The sequence below is a fragment of the Haemorhous mexicanus genome, chromosome 8, assembly GCF_027477595.1.
Source record: "Haemorhous mexicanus isolate bHaeMex1 chromosome 8, bHaeMex1.pri, whole genome shotgun sequence".
In the NCBI taxonomy this organism is placed as follows: Eukaryota; Metazoa; Chordata; class Aves; order Passeriformes; family Fringillidae; genus Haemorhous; species Haemorhous mexicanus.
In genome coordinates, this window is record NC_082348.1 from 454,040 (window position 1) to 477,032 (window position 22,993).

Consider the following 22,993-nt stretch of genomic DNA (forward strand, 5'->3'; position numbering starts at 1 on the left):
TCTCTGGAGAATGTTCCCTGCACTTGGAACGTGCTCCCTTGGTTCAGCACTTACCTGGTGCCTGGCACTCACAGCTCACATCCTTGGGAGTTGTTATGGTTGTTCCCAGGGCTGTGCTCTTGTTCCACAAGGACAGTGACACCAGAAGCTCAGAGGTGGTTCCTGCTCAGGGGAGCCCTGGTGTGTGGTCGTTGTTCCCTGTGCGAGGCTGGAGCTGCTGCTGTGCTTTGTGTCAGGTTCAGCAGTGAGATTTGTGCATGCACAGGACAAGCTGGACTTAAAGTCAGCTGAGGGCCATGGACATGTCCCAGGGCTGGAGCCCCTCTGCTATGGAGCCAGGCTGGGCAGCTGGGGGTGCTCACCTGGAGAAGGCTCCAGGGAGAGCTCAGAGCCCCTGGCAGGGCCTGAAGGGGCTCCAGGAGAGCTGGGGAGGGACTGGGGACAAGGGGTGGAGGGACAGGACCCAGGGAATGGCTCCCAGTGCCAGAAGGGATGGATGGGATATTGGGAATTGTTCCCTGGGAGGGTGGGCAGGCCCTGGCACAGGGTGCCCAGAGCAGCTGTGGCTGCCCCTGGTTCTCTGGCCAGGCTGGACACTGGGGCTTGGAGCAGCCTGGGACAGGGGAAGGAATCCCTGCCATGGCAGGGGTGGAGTGGGATGAGCTTTAATGCCCCTTCCCTCTCAGACCGTTCTGGGGTCTGTGAAGTGACAAGGAGGGGAGGGAAGGAGCTGCTGCAGTACCTGTGAGGTGTGGGTGATTGCAGAGTAGAAAGCCAGCAGCCCCAGCAGAGCAGGAGGGTGTGCTGGCAATGACAGAAGTCACTCCAAGCTGTGCAGGCAGGCCGGGCTGTGGGCTGTGCTGGGGGAGCTGGGTGTCCCCAGCAGTGGGCGAGGGCAGCGTGTCACGGGTCAGTGACACACTGTGGGACAGAGGTTGAGTGGCCCCTGGCACTGCCAAGGGCTCCCGCCAGGCTGGACAGGGCTCAGAGGCTCTGCAGGCACTACTGGAGCAAAGGCCAGCCTGCTTCCTTTGTCTTCAGTCCTGCGAGTCTTTGCAGCAGGCAGCCCTGTGCCCTGTGCTTGGGAAAGAGCACATGACAGCAGTGAATCAGAGCCAGAGGCTCTCTGCAGAGACAAAGTTCATCTGTCATGTCCTCGTGGCCCTGGGAGCGTGTCCAGAGCTCTGTGACAGCCAGATTTGGGTGTTTGTCTCCTGCCAGGCCCTGGCCTGACCTGCAGGACAGGTGTGGCAGCAAGGGCACAGAGGGCGTTGTGTTCGTGAGGTCTCACATTAAAATGGATTCCTAAGATAGGAGTTCAGCCCAGCAGGTGATGTTTGGTAGTTGCAGTTGGGGGTTGCTCTGAGCAGGAGGGTGGGTGATGCTGCTTTACACAGCACATGTCACTTGTGTCCACGTTGGAATAGCACCAGGCCACCTACCTGGTGCTTCTGTGGGAACTTGCTTGGGTAGGCAGGTCTCCAAATTACCCTACTGTTCTCCAAGGCACTTGTAATCTCCTGTTTCCCTTTTTGACTAATGATCACAGACAGGGGTTTACAGACTTTAGTGGAGTATGCACAGAATATCTATGGGATTTTGATCTTCATCTCCAATAGAACAGGAAAACTAAAATTCAACTGCTGTAGGAAATATTGAGAACCTCTTTTCAGTTGCAGGGTATCCAAAGCAGCAGAGATTCTCCTGGATTTCATGTCTGGCTGTGGGACAGCAGGTTTCAGTCTGTGGAATTTCTGTCAGCAGCAGCTATTTGATGTTCCTGCTGGACACAGAGGGCCTCATTAGCTCTGTCATGTCCCACACTGCTGACCCAGATGCCTGTCTTTGAACACCAGTTTATAAATTGGCTTCCTAAGGAGGCTGGGCTCCCTGCAGATGGTTGGTGAGCCTGATCCAGTGAGGAATCAGAGAGCTGCACGTTGAGGGTCTGTGGATGCTGACATGCTTATTGGACTCTTTCAGGAATTACAGGAGCACCTAAGTGTGTGTTGAGCCTGTTAGAAACCCCAGTGCAGACCTTGCATTTTTCCACCTGCTTGTAGAAATCCCAGGTTTTGGTAGGCAGGAAAGCTGCATGCATTAGAAAACATGGCTTTTTGGCAAGGGGATTACTTCTTCTTTCAGCTCCAGCATCTGCAAAGTGGGTATAGCTCATAATTTGTGGACTTGCAGTATGAGCCAATTAATTAACATTTTGAGTAGAAAAAGCTGTTCCTGGGGCAGTGAGGGCTGTTCTGTTGTTCGGAGGCTGCATGACGCTGTAGGGTTGAGTTCTAAAGGATTTTTGTGCCTCTTAGGTGGGTTCTGTGTTCCCTCTGTCCCTGCAGAAGTGCTGTTCACTGTCTCAGACGTTGAGTGATGTCTGTTTGTGTCTCACCAGGAATTGTGGAAGACTACAAACCACCCTTTTATGACTTGGTTCCGAACGACCCCAGTTTTGAAGACATGAGGAAGGTGGTCTGTGTGGATCAGCAGAGGCCCAACATTCCCAACAGATGGTTCTCAGACCCGGTCAGTGTGTGCTGGTCTCTCTGACGTTGTCATGGGGGCTTTCCCAGTTGTCACTCCCTGCGGAGGTTCTCGATGGCCTCGTCAGCCGTGTCACCTGGGCAGGGTGGGGTGTGCTGGCCTGGCCTGGGGAGCACTGAGCAAACTGACAGCTGCCAGGTCTGAGCCACTCACAGACTGCCTTTTAGGAACATGATTTAGCAAAAACCCTTACAGCTGCTTTTCCCAGTGGCTGCTCTCCCTCCGAGGGGAGGTGAAGGGGAGAGAAGCTGGACCAGGGCTTTCTGTGGATTACAAGCACTCACAACAGAATGCTGGGCTTTCCTGCCTACAACACAGGGGGCTGTTGGTCTTTTTGAAAGACTGATGCTCATGTTAATTTTTCTTCATCAGTATCAGTCTGGCCTCTCCAGGCTGCCCAGCTGTTCTGCCCTTACCCCGGAGTGTGGCAGTCAGTTTGAAATCTGTAGGGCTGGGCAGACAGAGTGGCTGTCGCTGAGGTTTGGGTGTGGAGCTGTGCCCTGTGCTCTGAGCCCAGCCAGTTAAATCTTGCTGGGCATGATGAAATCACAGTCAGAACTTCTGTACCTTCTCAGCTGCCTTCATGGGTCTGCAGGAGTTGGTTTCATTGAAAAGAAATTCTGTATAGTGTTTGCTTAATTAGAAAAAACCCCAGCACTCTGTTGTTTAAAGTTGCACTGGTTGGTCACTCTGGTCAGCCTGTGGGCCAGTTGTGCTCTTGGTTTAATCAAGTTACCAGACTTCAGGAGCTTTTCAAAACATGTAAGCTCTGTATTTGATACATAGTGGGAAGCTCTGAAAATGGAGTGTTCATTAGGCAATAAAACCTCTCTGTGTGGGTGCTTGGCCCCAGCCAGCGCTCCTTGGCTTGTTATTTGTGAGTGACCCCTGTGCTGTGTGGTTTCTGTTCTTCCCCAGACGTTGACGTCCCTTGCCAAGCTGATGAAGGAGTGCTGGTACCAGAACCCCTCGGCCAGACTGACAGCCCTGCGCATCAAAAAGACTTTGACCAAAATTGACAATTCCTTAGACAAACTGAAAGCTGACTGTTGACCCTCTCCTCGTGGTGCTCTCCCGGCAGGAAGGCACCTGGCTGGCCTGGAGGGCTCTGGCCAGGCAGTTCCTAGCCCTGGTCCCCGTGGCTGCTTGGAGCAGGAGCTCTGGGGAGCAGCTGGGGACCCCGGGTGCCGCCCGGGCCACGCCGGGCGAGCGCCGAGGACTCAGCGGGGCGGGCTGTGGCTGAGCTAGTGGCCTGAAGGAAGACAGAGAAATCCTAAGACAAGATCAGGGCATTAAACAATGGCTTTGAACAGCTTTTTTCTTTTTTCTTTCTTTTTCTTTTTTTTTTTGTTTCCTTTATTTTTCCCTTTTTTTTTTTTTTAATAATCTTTTATTTTAATTCTCCTAATCACTCCCAAGGTGAACACATGGAAGTGGTAAATTTTAATCAGCAATATTGCCTGTGCTTCTCTTCTTTATTGCACTAGGAATTCTTTGCATTCCTTACTTGCACTGTCACTGTTAATTTTAACGACATGACTTGCCAAAAATATGATTGGCTGTATCCTGCATTGATCTATGCCTGAGTAATAGGAAAAGAATTCGGTAAACTGAAAATGTAACTGTCAGACTTTAGCTGCATTTTACATGTGTACTGATGTTTACAATAATGCTGAACATTAGGAATTTCTTGTTTATCCAAAACTTGCAAATTATTTATTACTAGTGCACTTGCCAGTTTTTTAAACTGTAAAATAAGTGCATAAAGTTAAAGCTTATTTTTATGTGGCCTCTTTCATGATTTCTTACACAGACGTTTTTGTAACACAATATAACCTGAAACATGAATTGTTTTCTGTATTATCATATTACAACTCGATAGTCACATTTTAAGTGCTTCACATTTGTAGGTGTGTGGTCTGTACCATATTTTCAGTTGGAATATGGAACGTATATATAGCCATTTCCCACAGGACCTTGAGTCTGGCATCTTACTGATCTGGGAAAGGAAAGCAGTGGAGGAGTTAACTAGAATACTAGGTCATGAATGCTGTGGGGAAAATGCATTTTATTTCTTCTAAGCTATATAATATGCATTTAAACTCTGCCAGAAAAATAACTATTTTGTTTTAATCTACTTTTTCTATTTAGTAGTTATTTGTATAAATTAAATAGAATGTTTTCAAGTCAAACGTGGGAGTGTTTAAGTTGTGTTACTGCCTGTCAGTGACCAGGTGTCCCCAGGGGGACTCTGGGCTGTACCCGCAGGGTCCTGGGGGCTGCTCGTGCCCCTCCGAGGGGCTGGGCTCTCTCTGGACATGGCCCTGGCCACGTCCCTGTCCCCCACCCTCCCGTGGTCAGGATGCCCAGCCTGGGGAGGGGCACCACGGCTTCCCTCTGCCTGGGCTCTCCTTCCTTACTCCCCGTGGAGGAGCCCAGGGGTGCCAGTGCCCTCTCACCCTTGGAAACGAGCTCCTTTATTCGTGGGCTTGGGATCCCCAGGTGAGCCGAGGCTCTGGGCAGGGATCAGCCTCTCCATGCTTCCTCTCTGGGTAAAGCACTTCCCTCAGGTTCCCTTCAGCACTCCAGGTCTACCAGGTTCTGCTCTGCTGCCTCTCTGTGACTTTTCCTGCTCAGCCCCATCCTCCCTGTCCCATTCCAGCCGAGTGCAGCGCCTCATTCCCAGTGCTGGAGGAGCAGCAGGAGCCAAGTGTGTGGGGTAGGTGCTGCCTGGGGCTGAGAGACAGCTCTGCAGAGCAGCCTGGGCTGGCACCAGCTGCCAGGTCTCTAATTATATGTCATGAGAAAAACCAGGAAAAGTGGGATTTGATGAGTTTTTCTCTTAGTTTGTAACAGGAATTCAAATGCCTGAGTGTGTTTTGGTTTGCTTTACGTTGGTGTGTGTGTGAGCTGTGCCCTGGGCTGGCTGGGACAGGGCTGCAGCCCGGGAGGGACGGGCTGTCCGTGGCACAGGGGGAGGTCAGCAGTGCTGGCAGTGGGCACTGCCTGCAGCTCTGCAGTGCCCCGTGCCTGCTGGGACTCCTGCCTTCCTGTAACGTCTGATGGAACAGGCAGCAGGGCTTAAACCAGCTGGGAAGCAAGGCAGGCTCTGTGGAGGTGCTTGGGTGAGGCCAGCCAGGGTGTCTGGACAGGCTGGGTGACAGGAGGTGGCACTGCAGAGTGGGGACAGAGGCAGAGCTGGCACTTCAGTGTGCTGTGTGAGTGGTGTCTGTGGTCAGGTTTTTGGTTGGAGTTTTCACCTCTCCAGTGTTTTCTGTGCAGGGCTTAGGAGGAGAGAGGCAGCCTGTTGTGCTGAGGGTTGGTGGCAGCTCTGGCCGTGCTGGTGGGAGCTGGGCTGTGTCCCTCCAACCCTGTCGCTCTGAGTCACAGCAACTTACTGGGCATCCTGTTAAATACCTGCTCCAGCTCTGCTTTGCACTGCAGCACCCTCTGCAAAGTGCTGTGTCCTGGAAGAGCACTGACTGCAGGCTGGGAGCAGCTCTGGGCTGGGTTGGGGTTGCCAGCCCCAGCGCTGGGTACTGGCTGTCAGCTGTGCTGGGGCTGCTTGGGATGCTGCAGGATGCAGGGCCTGCAGCAAGAACACCACAGTTCTCTCTCCACCTCCTGTCAGGGGGTTGTGCAGAGCCACAAGGTCCAGGCTGAGCCCCTTCCCAGCTCCCTCAGCTGTTCCTGAGGCTTCATTCCCTTCTCTGAGCACACAAGGGATAACCAACAAAAGGCTAAAACCACAAACCATAGGAACACCCCAGTAATACTCTTTATCCTGTGTTAGGTAAAGGAGATTATCTGGAAAAGCCACTGGCAGAGTCTGTCAGTGCTGGGAGTCCTGGGCAAGGTCACAGTCACTGCTGCTGCTGCAAGGAGTGCCTTCTGCAAAGCAAAGCATCCAGGGCTTATTTTAAACATATTTCACTTTCCCCCCTGCTACTGAGGTACTTTTGGTCCAGGCATTGACAGAACTATTCAAAGTGTGTGTGTTGGAGTTGGGTCGCTATGGCAAATGTGAATCAAGGAAGTGAGGAGGAAAGAAGTCATTGGGAGTTATTTCTTAGCAAGTTCTCATCCCTTGGTTGGGGTAAGTCTTGCACCACTGTGCTGTCCCGACGTGCAGTTACTGCTGAGGACAGTCAGGGTCTGTGCAGGAATAGCTGGGCTCCCTCTTGGGAACTGGAGTGTGGCAGGGAAGGGAAAACTCAGTGACAGCCAGGGAAGTGTTCCCTGAGTGATTTAACCTCATCTCCAGGTGTCTGGACAGTCACAGGAGAGCATTCCTTGCTGCTTTTCCCTGGAGGTGTCAGGGCTTGGGCAGTGGGGGAGGTTCCACGTGAAGGGAACACCCCAACCTCCCCTGCTACTTTCCAGCGTGTTCATTAATCAGAGTTCCTCTGGTACCTCCACAAAAATGTAATCTTCTAAAGAGATTTGGAATTCTTATACATGATCTGCTGCAGTGAGGGCGTTGCTGCGTGTATTGCTATGGCGATGGCACAGGCAGTTCCTGCTGCAGCTGAATTATTCATGTGTCTGGCGGGTTTGCACTGCACCAGCCAGGACAGAGCTGCTCCAGCCCTGCCTCGCTGGGATCAGAGCCTGCTGAGGGAAGGCCCTGCCTGGGAAAACAGCTCTAATGAGCAGCACTGCCTGTGGGATTCAGCTGTCCTGCTGGAGGGGACAATCCCCAGCAGGTACACCAGGAAGACTGGATGGAACCAGGGGTGTGTCAGATTTTGAGGGGTACAGGAAATGTAGATTTTTGTTTGGATTTCTTTGTTGCCCAGAGAGGCTATGGCTGCCCCTGCATCCCTGGAAGTGTCCAAGGTCAGGTTCAATGGGGCTTGAAGCAGCCTAGGATAGTGGAAGGTGTCCCTGCTCATGGCAGGGGAATGGGAATGGGATGGGCCTTTCAACCCAAAGCACCCTGTGATTCCATGATTCCATATGCAGAAGGCTGGTTTGTTACTGGTCAGGAATAAGGGGCACTCCAGGGTGTCCTGGGGATGGACAGCTGCTGGGAGCAGCCTGAGGCCAGGCACTCCAGTTAGTGTTGCTGCAGGGAAGTCACTGAAGGCTTCCTCCCCCTCAGCTGGAACTTCCCTTGTGGGCTTCTGGGCTGGAATTATCCACCAAAAATCCATATGAAGCCTTCCAGAAATTTTTTTTACCTGAATTAAACTGTTTTGATAGGAACAGTTCTCTTCCCTGTGAGGCAAAATGTCTGCTGTACAAAATGCTGAGCCTTGGCACAGTGGTTGGCACTGGAGAAAGGAAGCAAAGACATTCCAGGTGCTGTTCCATTTATAGAGAGAGAATCTCAAGCACAGCATACATTAAAAGATAGGGTTTGTGTGAGAAAAGTGTTTCATCCAATGTCGAGCTACTGAGGTGCTGTGACAGGTGCTCTCACCTGGGAACTGCACCTGGGCCTTACATTCCCAGTTAGAAGGGACAATCCCAGCACCCTCCAGTGCCTGGCCCACGGAGCTGTGCCAGGACAGAGCCAGAGCCTGCCAGGGAGGGCTGAGCTCTGCTGGACCCAGCTCATGTCCAGGCAGCCCCTCCTGGAGGAAGGGGCTGCAGGAGGAGAGCTGGGACCTGCCCCAGGGCTGCAGCTTCTCTCTGGCCTTGTCCTGCAGCCCCTGGTCCCCTGGGAGGGATCTGCCAGGGCTTTGGCCCTGGATCACCCTGCTCTGTTCCAGCCCGGCTGCTCGGGGCTCTGGGGCAGGATGGTGCCTGTGGGACAGCACAGCCCAGTGTCTGCCAGCTCTCTCACCTGGGGGATGTCACGTGTTGGGCTCTGGGGTTTTTTAAGAGCACAGCTCAGTGTCCCCCTTGGCGCCACTGTGTCGGTCTGTGTGACATCCAGCTCTGTGTCAAAACCCAGAGTGCAGCCCTGGGGCTCCTGTCCTTTCCTCGGGGCTCTGCTCTCCCGTGTCTGAACCTCTGAAGTGGATTTTAAAAATTATCTAACATCAGTAATTAATAATTTGGCTCCAACTGCAGCCCCCACCCAAACACTGGCCACCTTCTGCAGTGCAGTGACTGTTCACTTCTGTCACCAAACTACCCTGGTCTCCTAAAATCAACAGCATTCACATACTGGCATCAGTGTCAGCAAGTCCAGGTCTTGGCTTCTGGGCTGAAATATTTTCCTCTTAAAAAATGAAAAACTGATGCTGTGTTCAGCTTCAACACCTGGATTTTTCTTCTTCCCGTGGGTATCATGGAGAGATTTTTTTAAAAGGTTTTTTTGGGTGTTTTTTGGTGGCTTTCACAGCATGGAAAAGGCCACACATACCTTCCTCTCACCCCTGTGTATTGTTCTTCTGTTCAAGCTCAGGGATAAGCCGTGTGTCAACTGTGAAAAACTGTGCCAGAAGGAAATCATACCTAGCAAGGCCAGGGATTTTTTGGTTAAAGACATTAAAACTTGCACTCAGCTTGCTCTTTGGATCTTAAAAGATGATGACACCCTTAGCACGCTGCCAGCTGGAGTCAAGGACTTTGCATCGCCCCCATCTCCTCTCCCATGGGTCTCTGCAGCAGTTTTCTCCAATTTTCACCATCCAGAAATCCTTTTCCCAAGTTTTGTGGGTATTTCAGATTCAGAACATGGCTCTCTTTTCATTCTTGGAATGTTCTGGAAAACCTGGAGCCTTAAAATGCGATCCCACTTCAGTGCCCGCAGCGATGCTGGTTTGGCTGTGTCCTGTGTGCAGGGCTGGCAGCGCAGGGAGCCGAGGACAGCTGGGGCTGGCCAGGAGCTGTGGGAGCCCCGAGGAGCTGGGGCAGGGCTGCTCCCTGCCCGGGGCCGGCCCTGGCCGTGCCTCAGGCCGGCCCTGACCGACGCTGCGGCCGGAGGCCCTCGGCCGCTTCTCCTTTCCCTGGGAACGCGCTCGCTCTGGGCACAGTCACTGGGTCACGTCTCTCGTGACGAGATTCTGTGGGGATCTAAAGCATGGGAGAGCCCCTCTTCACTGGGAGAAAGGATGCTGAGACTGGTAAATAGAAAAAGGTATTTTGCTGTTTCTAATTGTTTGCTGCGGTGAGAGAACCTCTAATTGTGTCTCCTCTGCAAGTACTCGGAAAAAAATTTGTGTGAGAAACTTGACACAACTCCATGTTCTCCATGTCTTTTGCTCTGTTTTATGAGGATCTTGGGTTCAAATTAAACCCTTAGGAGAAGGGCTCTGGCCCTCTCCCTTATTCTGGTTTGGTGCCTTTGGCCATTCCAGGTGGATGGTTCAGTTTCCCTGTTGCTGTTTCTGGCAAATCTCCTCTCACTCCCCTGGGAGATGGTTCTGAACTGGGCTACTGGAGACTTCCCATTGGAAAGATGGTGGGTTGGGCTTAGGTAGAAAGAATGCCCCTGGATCCCTGGCAGTGTCCCAGCTGGGTTGGACCCTGGGCCTGGGAGCAGCCTGGGACAGTGGGAGGTGTCCCTGCCATGGCAGCGGTGGAGCAGGGCGGGCTTTAAGGTCCTTCCAACCCATTCCATGATGAAATAACTTTAGCTACACTAATGCTTGCTCTTTGAACACTTATGCCTGATGCTCAAATACTCCAAGCAGTTCCATCACTACCCTCCTCATCAGAAAGGCCCCCACCCACTGCAGTGTGACCTTTCCAGGAGATTTATGGGCTACTGTGTCTTTGATTTCAGAGCCATAGGAAGCAGCATCTGGGGAGGGGGTGACTAAAGAATTATAAAATGTTTCTTGGAACAGTCTGGGACTTTTTCACCTCTTGTTCTAATTGCCACAGCCAACAATATAATGCTCTTGCTGGAATGTATCATCCTGATCAGAATTTTTTGATGGTTTTATGGCATTTCTGGATGAGCAGAGTGGGAATAAGGGAGTGCAAGGCTGCTGTGTAGCCAGGACACTGATGTGGGAGGCAGAGGACCAAGGGGAGGGGTGACTGCTGACCTGCTGCCCGTGCTGGGGAGCTTGTGGATTCCCTTTGGGTTTTTTGCACAAAATTTCAGTAGATCTTGGTTTTGTCCTGATGTGGAGCAAAACAAATTACGAAACAAAATTCTCGGCTTTTGGCCAACTCTATAAGTGCTTTCAGCCAGCAGAAGTTTCTCTGGTGGTACCTATTTCCAAAGACTCCTAAATCCCCAGGACAGGCTGTTCCTGTCCCCCATGAGCCATGCCATGCAAACAGCCAAGCTGGGGAGCACGTTTGTCTCACAACAGCCTCAAAGCGTGGTGGGGCTTTTCCCCCTCTCATCCCTTTGTTGTTGTTGTTGTTCTTTTGGTTTCTGCTCGTGTTTGTTATGTCAAAGGCCTGAGGAAGATCAGGCAGAGGGTGAAGGCTCAGTGATGATGGATAACCAGGACCCAAACCTTCAGGTCCCTGAGTATATATATATTTTATTTAATGAAAGCTTTGATTCTCCTTCTTTACAAGTGCAGGAGATACTCTTTTCATCACTTCTGCAAAGCGTGAGTAAACGTTCTGTACATTTTCTTTCTTAAACTGAAGAAAAATTAATTACATAATTCCTACTTCTTTTACATGGAAACTTCCTTTACATGGAAAAGCAGAATAATTCCTTGCTGTGAACCAAAACAGAGTGGAATGAGTTGTACTTGCATTTTCTAGTAGCATTGAGCAAATGAAGTGCATTGTTTGTGAGACTTGGGAAGGAGTGGAAGCAAACATGGATGTGCCAGGACCAATGGTCTGGTCTGACAGCAGGGTGAGCAGTGCCTGGGTGCTGCTGAGGATCCAGTGTTCCCTCCTGGTGTTCCCAGAGCCAGCTGGGATCTCCAGGAAAGTAATAGGTGGCTTAACAGGTACTTGGCAAGTGATGGATGGCTGAGCAGGGGCAGGACTGAGAGCCGTGGGCAGGGAGCAGTCACCAGCTCAGGCTTCCAGAAAGAAAACAGTGGCAATTTTTCCTCTCTTGTTTTATTGCTCTGACACCCAAACCTTCATATTTTATTGGATCCTGGCAGGTATTTTCTAACCCCCCTGCATTATTCCCCAAGCAGTGAGGTGTGCAATACTCTGCTGTGCTGTGTTGCAGTGCAATAGAACATCAGCCTATAGGGATTGCTGTGTTGGACTTCACTAAGATGTTGCTGTGAGTTGAGGATGGGGTGACATGGAAGTCCTGAGTGTCTTCCCGGGATCTATTTGAATGACAACTTTAAAAAGAAAAAAGTTCAAGAGCAGCTTTTTCTGGTGCTGTTTAACAGCTATTTGATCCCAATACTTGGGTTTCACTGCTGGGTCTATACTGTGGCAGAGGGCAATTTGTTTTCTTGCAAAAGGAATTTAGTCAGATGGTTTTTGCTTGTGCAGGTGTAATCACAGAATCCTCGAATGGTTGGGGTTGACAGGGACCTTAAGGCTCGTCCAGTGCCACCCCCCTGCCATGGGCAGGGACACTTCCCACTGTCCCAGGCTGCTCCAAGCCCCGGCCAGCCTGCCCTGGAACACTTCCAGGGATGGAGCAGCCACAGGTTCTCTGGGCAACCTGTGCCAGGGCTTTTCTTCCTAACATCTAATCTAAATCTCTTTTAGTTCAAACCCATTCAGATATTGCAGAAACGCTGCAAACTGTTCAACACGTTGTTGTTCATGGGCGATTCAGTGCAGCCCGATGGAGAAGTCCCGGAGCAGGTGCCAAAAGACACTGAGGGGGATTTGGCAAAACTGACAAGATTAAAAATCGTCCTTGTCCCAGGGCCGGTGTTTCGCCTCTCTGCGGGCCGAAGCGCCGAGGGCAGCGCGGCTGGGGCGCGGAGCTGGGGCCGGGCAGCCCCGGGAGCGGCGGCCGAGCGCAGCGGGGGCTCGGCGCGTCCCTCGCCGCCCCCGGTCCCCTCCCGGGGCCGCCCGGACCCCGCTGCCCGTCCCGGGGGGCGGCGGAGCCGAGCCCGCGTTCCCGGCCCGGGGGCGGGGGTCCGGGCGGGGCCGGCCCGGGCCCCTCCCCGCTAAAGCCGCTAAAGCCGCGGGCGGCGGGGCCGGTGAGCGGCACCGGCGGGGGAGCAGCACCCGGCCCGGGAGCGGCCCCGGCCCCGGAGAGGCACCGGCACAGGCACAGGCACCGGCACCGGCACTGGCACCGGCCCCGGGGCCATGCGGGGCGCACCCGGCTCCGCGCTGCGGGCGGCGCTGCCGCTGCTGGGCGCCGCCGTGTCCCTCTGCACAGGTACGGCGGCACCGGGAGCGGCACCGGGAGCCGGGGAGCGCGATGGTCGGGGCCCTGCGCTGGAACCCCGCTCATCCATCCCGGCCGTGCGCCCGTCGCCGTTCGGGGGCTTCGGGCTCTCGGTGCCTCTAATGACGGCCGCGAGTACCGATAACTGGGTCAGCGGGGACTTACCGGAGCGGAATCCCTGATCCCTGGGGCTTCCCGCGGCATCCCGGGCGGATCCAGCAGATCCTCGGGCGGAGCGGCACCGGGGCCGGTGGGAGGACCTGCCGCGGTGCCCGTGCCCCAGCGGAGGCGGCCGGGTCCCTCGGCACAGGTTCCTCTCTCAGGCGGCAGGTGCTGGGAGGCGCTCCCTCCCCTCACTCGGCCCTTTAGAGCCTAAACCCGCGCTCCCTAGCAGCACTCTGCAAAGCAGCGGTAAGCAAGGCAGCGTACCACTGAATATTGTACAGTTTTTCTATTAGATTTACTGGGTTTTACCTTTCTCTCCGTGTTTTCACCAGAGCAGCTTCCTTGTGTGGTGCTCGTTGGGACCTTGCAGAGGGGGAGGTCTCAGCCCCAGGTGCGGGGAAGGACCGTGCCCTCCCAGCGGCTCCTCCAGCTGCTCACAGAACCCCTGCTTTTGGCCAGGGAGGAGGAACAGAGCCCAGCTGTGGGCTGTGAAGTGCTTCTGTGTAGTACTGCACATCTGGTAACCTCTGGTACCTCCACAGGGTGTAAAACCCGCCCTGTAAGAGCTCTTCTCCTTATTTCTCTGGAGCTCTGCTGTGTTTGGGAGTGAACCCAGGGACAGGCAGCCCGCTGTGCCCGAGGTAAACCCGAGCCTTGCAGAGCCGTGGCTGTTAGCAGCCCCCTCTGGAGAGCCTCCAGAGCACCACGGAGTCGCGCTGGATTTGGTTGCTTTGTGAATCAAAGTCTTGCATTGCTTTGCTCTCCGCAGGTGCAGTGCAGGGTCCTCTTCTCCTGCCCTGCCCCAGAGGCTGGCTCAGGCCGGGGCTGTGCACAGACCAGACAGGCAGATGTGTGGCAATAGAGGGGACAGGCAGTGCGACTGTCTGGATGGAAAATTCCTTGTCAAACCACTCAGATGTGACTTTAGGAGCGTTCGGTGCTGGGGACTCTCTTGTGCAAGCAGTTCCAGCCTTGCTGTGGATCAGTGCTGTCAGCCCAGGTTATCTCAGCTGCCTCCCCGTGGAGTTTGTACCCTCAGCCCCCCTCGGGCTGGGACCAGCAGGTTCTTCTTCAGCTCTGTGCATGAGCTGCAGGACACAAAATCCCTGCACTCACAGAACTCTGCTGTGTCACTCGTGTCCCATAAAACCTTCCCAAGGATACCTCCCTGTTCAAACCCAAAAATGTCCTTTGGCAGCTTATTCCACCAAAAGTAATTTCCCTGGGTGTTATAGCCCTTCCCTGCCCTGTTAATGTTCATTTCAATGCCTGGACCCAGCTCCTGCCTGCTGGGTTTTGCCTTGGCTGCTGAGCTTTTCCAGAATGGGGATTTTGAGCATCCAGTATCCTTCTTCTAAAATAATGATACTTGCAAATATTTATAAAATCATTCCCCAGATGTTTATTTAAGAAATCAAAACTCTGGAACTCAGTGATGTCTCTCATTCAAAGACATTTTCTCCTCAATTCTAGAACAAATACTTTTCCTCTCTTTTCTAAAACTTTCTCATTTTTGTCCTGTTTGGTATCAGCCCTTCTTACAGTATTTATATGGAGAGCTTTTCCTCCAACTGTTCTTTTAGACCCCTCTCCAGAGGGGGAACTTCTCCATTTTTTTTAAAGACCTGTCGTTGCTCAAAATTCTGGTTTTGCCTTCTGAAGAAATGTGTTACAAGAGAATAAATTTGTCACTCCCATGGCTGGGGCTGGGTCTGTCCCTGCTGTGCTGAGGGGTCCCTTGGCCCTGCTGGCCCTGCAGCAGATGCTGGAAGGGGGAGGGTGGGCTGCACTGGGGGGCTCAGGGCTCTGGGCTGGAGCTGCTGCCTCTGTCAGCACCCATAGCAGCTGCTGAGAGTCCCCAGCAGGCACAGGTGGGATGGGCTGGGTACACCTGTGCTCTGCCCCAGGCTGTGGCACTGGCACCCAGGGCGAGAGGAGAGGAGAGGAGAGGTTCCTCCTGCTCCATGGAAGGGTGCTGCCCGGGACACCTGGGCTGCCCGGGACACCTGGGCTGCCCAGAGCTTTTGAGTACCTGTGAAATGGTGAGTACCCAACCCCATTCATCTTCTAGGTGTGATCTGTGATTTCTTCTTAGAACCCTCACAGCTCTCCAGGATTGCCTTTGATGTGACAGCTGAGTTTCTTAATGCCTGATCCCCTTGCCTGAAACTCTTCCTCCATCTCCTGTGCCTTTCTGAGGTGGGTGACAGCATCTGATCCCACATGGCAGAGCAGGGCTGCATCTCCTCCTGGTGCCTCCTGCTGTCTCCACGAGCGGCAGTTGCCGGCGCTCCCCGGGAGGCACAGCCCTGTTCTCAGAGGGGCGAGAGAGCTGCTCCCTGCTCGGGCACAGCTGAGGCTGTTTGTTCTGTGTCACGTCGCTGTCCTCTGGCTGTTGGTGCCTCAGCACGGGCAGTGATGGAGTCCCACCCCTGGAGGGGACCCACCGCCCCGTGGGTGTGGCACTCGGGGACTCGGGTCAGCAGTGACCTCAGCAGAGATGAGGAGCACTTGGACTGGGTCTCACAGGGCCTTTCCAACCCAAACAATTCTGTGATTCCCTGGTGAAATTGTTTTGCAGTGCTCTGAAGTCAGTCTCACTCGTGCCCTCAGCAGCCCCCGTTGCCCACTGCCCGCTCCCCTGCAGCTCCCGGAGCTCTCAGCCCAGCCCGGGGGCCACAGCCCGGCAGGGGAGCACTGCTCCTCCTGCCCTGCCCGGCAGGTGAGCTCTGCTCCTGTGCCCAGCCCGGCAGGTGAGCTCTGCTCCTGTGCCCAGCCCGGCAGGTGAGCTCTGCTCCTGTGCCCAGCCCGGCAGGTGAGCTCTGCTCCTGCCCAGCCCTGCAGGTGAGCTCTGCTCCTGCCCAGCCCTGCAGGTGAGCTCTGCTCCTGTGCCCAGCCTGGCAGGTGAGCTCTGCTCCTGTGCCCAGCCCCGGCTGCTGCCAGAGAGGCGGGGCTGGCTGCTGAGGGCAGAGGGGCTCCCTTGGTGCCAGCAGAGTTTCTCTGCCATGGTCAGTTCCAGGAATTGTGCAGCTGGAGAACAAGGGCTGTGCCAGACTGGCGCCCTCCCCATGGCACCTTTCCTGGGACCTTCCCTGCTTCTCGTCCTGGCTCCACCAGCAGCAAGGGGCTGGACAATGGGAAACAGCCAGCCTGTCATTTTTAGGATCTCCTTTGAGCCCCTTTGTCCCACAGGGAAACTTTTGTCAGCTGGGCCCCTTCTGAGCCCGGTCAGTCAGGCCCAGGTGTGTGTCCTGCCGTGAGGAAGCATCCCTGCCCCAGGGATGGAGGTGGCCAGGGGCAGCTGTGTCCTGGCCCTGGGGCTGTGCCTGGGGCAGGGGATCCAGCCCGTGTGCAGAGCCCACAGTCACCGGAGCCCCAGGTCTGTTATTTGGAGATAAAATCAAAGTGTATCTAGAAGGGCACAATAGACAATGACCATAACAAATGATCAAAGATGGAAACGTGCTGGATATTCAGCATTTCCTCCCATCAGGCCACTTAGATCTTTGCTTTCCAATTTAATTTTGAAATGCTCTACTGCTAGCTATGGTGAGTAGTGATGGATTATGACTTTGTGGAAGATTAGTGCCCTGTTAATCTGTGTAGTAAAAAGTCTGTGCTGAGATGTAGAACCTTGTGTGGCTCATAAGAGAGGGCAGGTCTGGGCTTTGCTCCCCCAGAGATTTTAGTTAGAAAAGCTCTGTTAAAAACCAGAGTTTTAGTTTTTAGTTTTCTGTTAGCCCCATGGTATGTGGGCTTGTGTTTAGTGTTCAGTTCCTTCCACTGAACTTTTGAAGTCGCCCTGTCTGTGAACGTGTTTAAATTATTTGCTGAAGCTGGTGTTTGAACGCCTGTCCTTCCATCCCTTGCTCCCCTTCAGTGTCACACTGGCTCCTCGGTTATCTGGTGACTCGTGTGCTTGAGGCTGACACTTGCTGGCCGAGGGTGGGAGCACACAAACCCTCTGCTGTGTTTGCTGGGTGTCAGGTGCTGGCTCTGCTCCTCCTGCTGGAAAGCTCATTGCCCGCCGTGTCTGCCTGTCCTGCGTGCTTTCAGGCAGTGGCACTGAGAACTAAAAGGCAGGAAATGTCACTTTCTAGGGAAGTCAGGCAGATTATTTTCTTCTCTGAAGACCAAGCCATCCTGCCCTTAATGCATGGTGGGACTCATCCAAGAATCTGGTGTGTAGTCCCAGCTCTACTGCAATAACAGGAGGAAAAATGTCCTTGAAAACCATGAATGTGTTAAAAACACCAGACCCAGGGAACCTCTGCTCCTGGGGTGTCAGTACCCAAAATCTGCTGTCCTTGTGTGCCAGAGCAGGCAGCTCCCGTGGCCCTCTGCCTGCTCGTGTTCTCCTGTGGCTGTGGGGCCCTGTGGCTGCCAGCTGCCCTGGCAGATGTCCCTCTGTCCCTCGGCCTGCCCGTGGCTCCTGTCCCTGCCAGAGGGAGCCGGTGGGGTCCCTGTCCTGCCCCTCTCTGCCCTGGCCCAGCTCTGCAGCCAGTCTGGTGGGGCAGCCCAGGCCCTGCTGGGATGGGGTGGTGGTGGGCTTTGGGGAGGCTCAGGGCACATTTGGGGGTGACTGCTGCAGAGCTCCATGCTCAGGGAGCTGGCACTGCTGGTGGCCAGGCCTGGATCCTGGCGTGCTCTCTGCAGCCATGGCATGCTTCAGCCGTTCACTCTCTCCTGATTTCTCAACCAGAGAATGGAATGTTTTAAGGGAATTGTTGTGCTAGAGTAAATAAAGGAGTCCTGTTCATTACCAGATTAAAGAGTGCCTTATTTTGAAAGTTTGGGAGCACATTTTCTGCCTGCCTCTTTGATCCTTTAACTCTTTGACAGTCACCTTACTCCATTCCTTGGTTTCCAGGGGGGTGGGAGTCCTGACTTTTGCCCTGAGACAGAGCATCCCCAATGGCATTGCCAGGACTGTCCTCAGGAATGGCTTTGGGGAGGGAGGAAACCTTTCTTGCTGCATACAGGATTTCAGTCAGTAGTTTCCAGTGCTTCCTCTTCTCTGGTGCTCTGTGGGAGGGAAGCAGTTCAAAGGTGGTGCTGGCTTGGGCAGTGAGAGGAGGGTCTGCCATCCTGCCAGCTGAGGGGAGCCTTGCTGGCTCCTCTGGGACAGCATGGGGCCACATTGGAGCAGAATGTTCCAGATGTGTGCTGTGAAACTTGGCATACATGGCCAGTGGTTGTGATGGGCTGGTTATGGAACTGACCTGGACAAGTCTCTCCAATGGAAGGAGCTGCTGTGAATGACCAGGAGCAGCCCTGGGGCTCTCCTGGTGGAGCAGAATGGATAAAGCACGGCTCTGGTGGGTGCTGTGTCCCTGAGGGTGTCAGTAGGGCTGGGACACGGGCTCCCTGGAGCAGCAGTGGTTGCACAGGAGGAGCTGTGACACTGGGTTTGTCACCCCCTGCTCAGTGGGGTGGCAGTGGGAAACCCCTGGATCTTCCCAAGGGAATGTGCCAAAGGGCCCAGGCTGCTCCCCTGGTTCCACAAGAGCTGAGGCAGCTGAAGTGGCACAGGTGCAAGAAACCTGTATTTTAATGGTTGTATTCAATCCTCTTTGTGCTCTGTTAACAAAGGGTTCTGGATGGACACAAATGCTCTTGAGAACAGGCTCAGGGATTTGTACCTGCCTTGTGATTTCTATCAATCTTTCTGCACCAGAAGTCAGCCAGCAGCACAGACAAGTGTCTGAGCAACCTGAGGCTTCTGCTGCTGTGGAATTATATTGAAAAGTGGTCTCTGGAAGTCTTCTGTGAGGAAAGTCTCTTGTCTTCCCCACAACTCCAACTCTGATCTTGTCTCTGAGCAGATTCAGCCGCAGTTTTCCATGTTCCCCCAGGGGAGGGCAGGGTTGGGTGGTGCAGAGCCCTTGGGGTTGTGGCACTGGCTGTCCCAGTGTGGTCAGGGGGAGGGTACAGGGCTCCCCTGCCACCCACCCCGTGTTTGTGGGGCTGCTCAGGATGTGCAGGGGCAGTTTTGATCAGCTCTGCCCCCAAGTAGTCTGCAAGTACAGAGCATGGATAAATCTGTCAGTCATCCGCTGCAGATGATGTAATAAAGATAATTTTCCATTTTATTTTTAGACTGTGAGAAAGGGAGAAAAACACCACAATGACGTGTCTAAAGCCCCGAAGACACTTGCAACAATCTTAGACTCATTTCCTCAATAATGCTTTTATTTTGCAGTTTTGGTGATGATGTGTCTGTTTTCTTTCTGCTAGATCTCTAATTTATTTGGGTCTGATGAGTCTTTTTCCTGGCAGCAGTTCTAGGACCAGGGCAATGTCTTTGAGTGGGATTTGGCTGCTGTGCTGTGATGGATGGTGCCTGCTCCTGTGCTAGAGGAGAGCTGAGGAGCAGCTCCTGGCACAGCCTCACCCAGCACAGACCCGTGCCAGGGAAGTTTGTTGTGGGCCCGAGGTGCAGATAAACACCCCAGCTGTCATTTCAGAAGGGTGGCACAGGATGGAGATTGTTGTAAGGGAAGCAAAGAGTGGCACAGACACAGAAATCAGATTTGTGCTGATGTCTGTCAGGACTTCTGTGCTCCTCCGGGGACTCTGGGATTGCAGAATTGTGGAATGTTTTAGGCTGGAAAACCCCTCTAAAACCATTGAGCCCTGCTGTGCCCCCAGCACCCACCACGCGCCCATGTTTTACTTTTCAGCTCTCTCTTATCTTTAGGTAAAAGAAAGCCCCTCTCCTCCACAATTCCAAAAGAAACAGAAAGATTTATGGCTAAAAGGATTGTCCTGAGTAGAGCAGGGCTCAGACTGGCAGAGTTGGAGCTGGCCCAGACAGGGTGGCCTGGACGAGGTGCCTGATCTCAGGGAGGAGGAGGAGGAGGAGGAGGAGTCTGTCACGGTGTGGGTGCTGGGGCGCTGTGTGTGGGTGACCTGGCTCGGGGCTGTCACCTGTCAGCTCTGGCACAGCTGGCGTGGCTGCTGCGGGCCGGGGCCGGGACACCAAGGGCTGCCGTGGTCTTGGGAGCCAGCTTTCGGGGGGGGTGGCCAATCTTCTCCAGCACACAAACCTCCATAAATCCCTCGGGGCCGGGATTTAGACACTTGTCACGGGTGGGTGCTGGGGACCCGTGCTGCTGGGGGTGCCCTGGCCAGGCAGCTGGCACGGTGCCCGGGGCTCTGCGTGCCCCCAGCCGGCGGTGCCCACGCCGTGCCCTGCCCGCAGGCCTGCAGTGCGTGTGCCAGCTATGCGAGCACACCAACTTCACCTGCCAGACGGAGGGCGCCTGCTGGGCCTCGGTGATTGCTGACCAACGGGGCGCGAGGAGGTGGTCAAGTCCTGCGTGTCCCTGCCGAGCTCCACGCCCAGGTCTTCTGCCACAGCTCCAAGAACATCACCAGGACCGAGTGCTTGCTACACGACTTCTGCAACAACATCACGCTGCGCCTGCCGCTCGGTGAGTGCCGGGAGCCTGCCCCGGGCGGGGCACACCCTGACCCGGGCTGGGCACACTCTGCCCCGGGCTGGGGCTGCCTGGGCAACACCCTGACCCGGGCTGGGCACACCCTGCCCGGGCTGGGCACACCCTGCCCCGGGCTGGGCACACCCTGACCCGGGCTGGGCACACCCTGACCCGGGCTGGGGCTGCCTGGGCACACCCTGACCTGGGCTGGGCACATTCTGACCCGGGCTGGGCACACTCTGACCCGGGCTGGGCACACCCTGACCCGGGTCTGGGCACACTCTGACCCGGGCTGGGCACACTCTGACCCGGGCTGGGCACACCCTGACCGGGCTGGGCACACTCTGCCCCCGGGCTGGGCACACCCTGACCCCGGGCTTGGGCTGGCTGGGCACACCCCTGACCCCGGGCTGGGCACACTCTGACCGGGCTGGGCACACCCTGACCCGGGCTGGGCACACCCTGACCTGGGCTGGGCACACCCTGACCCGGGCTGGGCACACTCTGACCCGGGCTGGGCACACCCTGACCCGGGCTGGGCACACCCTGACCTGGGCTGGGCACACTCTGACCCGGCTGGGCACACCCTGACCTGGGCTGGGCACACTCTGACCCGGGCTGGGCACACCTGACCCGGGCTGGGCACACCCTGACCTGGGCTGGGCACACTCTGACCCGGGCTGGGCACACCCTGACCCGGGCTGGGCACACTGCAGGCTGCTCCCAGCTGCTTCTCACGCAGCCAGCCATGCACTGCAGCACTGCAGCTCTGCCATGAGCTGCAGTTTGCTGCCTTCCTGCGGGTGCCCCAGCCCCTGGCCTCCATGGCCTAGGGCAGAGCAGTGGGGGACCCCAAGGCCCTGCTGGGACCCCTTTGGCCGAGGCAGTTTCAGCAGTCTGAGCCTGGGGTGGCCCTGGCTGATGTGAGCAGCCTGAGAGGCAGCTGGTCTGTGCTGTCACACCAGTGTCCCCACCAGTGTCCCCGAGTCCTGCTGGGCAGGGGTGGGCAGCTGTGAGATTCCTGGTCCCAGTGAGAGGGAGGAAGAAGGCTGGCACTGACAGGAGCCCCTGTGTCCCCCGGCTGCTGCAGTGTGTGAGTCTGCCAGGCTCCAAGTTGTGTAACAAAGCTGATTTGGTGCTTGCTAACAATAAATATTTACACCATTTTTAGCATCATTTTAGTTAATTTTTTTTCTTCTTTGCAAGATTTGGAAAGAAAATCCAAATTTTGTGTTTATTCCAGGCTTTTTTAAAAAAAGGTGTAAAAACCACCATTTTATCTGATAATGCCTTTTTGTATACTTACAATAGTGAGATATGTTGCAGGGTAAGAAAGACATAAATTAACACACAATTTAAATTTATAGCTTGAATTTAAGAAGCTATCATGTAGTTCCTAATGGGAATTTGAAAGGCTGTTGCTGGGCAGAGCATGGGGGAGCCTTGGGCACTGTCACCTCCAGGTGAACCCTGGTACCAACCTGCCCTGGGCCGGTGGGGCAGGAATCAGGATTATTTAACTGGTGGCCAAGGATAATTTGTATGATGCTTGTACCCCACAGACACCTGGGAATACAAGCATCATCGAGTCACCCCAGCCATGGTTTTTCTTTCAGCTGACCACAGAAGGGACACGCTAATTGTGGTCATGCTCTAGAAATAAAGTGCCATGCTGGTTTTCCCAAGCTGGGAAGAAAGCTGCTATTTCTAGAGGAGCAGTGGAGGCACATCTGCTGTTCCAGCACTTGAGCTGGGACTTGCAACACCTCTGGCTTTCATATTTCAGTCCCCCAAAAGAAGGACTGAATTCTTACCCCGAGCCCTTTGCTCTAAAGGTTCAGTGGGAATTGTGGCAGTGCAGTGAGGTTTCTGTGCTGGCCCTGCCCCACAGCCCCTCCCTCACACAGCTCACGCTGCCAGCAAGGGCCTGGGGACAGCTCTGGGGCCAGCCCCTTGTCCCAGACATCTGACAAGTGGCACTTGGGACAGACACCTGGGTGGGGAAGGGCTGCTGTGCCTTGTCTGTATCACCCTTTCTTCCTTTCCTTTCCTTCTTTCCTTTCCTTTCCTTTCCTTTCCCTTTCCTTTCCTTTTCCTTTTCCTTTCCTTTCCTTTCCTTTCCTTTCCTTTCCTTTCCTTTCCTTTCCTTTCCTTTCCTTTCCTTTCCTTTCCTTTCCTTTCCTTTCCCTTTCCTTTCCTTTCCTTTCCTTTCCTTTCCTTTCCTTTCCTTTCCTTTCCTTTCCTTTCCTTTCCTTTCCTTTTCCTTTCCTTTCCTTTCCTTTCCTTTCCTTTCCTTTCCTTTCCTTTCCTTTCCTTTCCTTTCCTTTCACCTTTCCTTTCCTTTCCTTTCCTTTCCTTTCCTTTCCTTTCTTTCCTTCCTTTCCTTTCCTTTCCTTTCCTTTCCTTTCCTTTCCTTTCCTTTCCTTTCCTTTCCTTTCCTTTCCTTTCCTTTCCTTTTCCTTTCCTTTCCTTTCCTTTCCTTTCCTTTCCTTTCCTTTCCTTCCTTTCCTTTCCTTCCTTTCCTTTCCTTTCCTTTCCTTTCCTTTCCTTTCCTTTCCTTTCCTTTCCTTTCCTTTCCTTTCCTTTCCTTTCCTTTCCTTTCCTTTCCTTCCATCTGTCCATCAATCTTCTATCCATCTAT

General features: G+C 54.2%; 2 protein-coding genes and 1 long non-coding RNA gene across 4 annotated transcripts in view; all 3 read left to right on the plus strand.

Moving 5' to 3' along the window:
- Positions 1-4,742, plus strand: part of ACVR1 (activin A receptor type 1) — a 46,228-nt gene extending 41,486 nt beyond the window's left edge. For both annotated transcript variants that reach the window (XM_059852428.1, XM_059852427.1), the window contains exons 9-10: positions 2,402-2,532; positions 3,469-4,742. In XM_059852428.1, the coding sequence (XP_059708411.1) occupies positions 2,402-2,532; positions 3,469-3,603 (266 nt within the window). In that variant the 3' untranslated portion in view covers positions 3,604-4,742. The remainder of the gene's footprint in view (positions 1-2,401; positions 2,533-3,468) is intronic.
- A 7,921-nt stretch (positions 4,743-12,663) lies between these two features.
- ACVR1C (activin A receptor type 1C) overlaps positions 12,664-22,993 on the plus strand; it is a 27,643-nt gene continuing 17,313 nt past the window's right edge. Inside the window, 4 exon segments of the mRNA XM_059852429.1 lie at positions 12,664-12,736; positions 20,115-20,197; positions 20,200-20,242; positions 20,245-20,346. Of these exon segments, the coding sequence (XP_059708412.1) occupies positions 12,664-12,736; positions 20,115-20,197; positions 20,200-20,242; positions 20,245-20,346 (301 nt within the window).
- Positions 12,748-14,607, plus strand: LOC132330315 (uncharacterized). The gene is made up of 2 exons (XR_009487285.1): positions 12,748-13,551; positions 13,680-14,607. It is a non-coding gene; the product is annotated as an uncharacterized LOC132330315 (long non-coding RNA).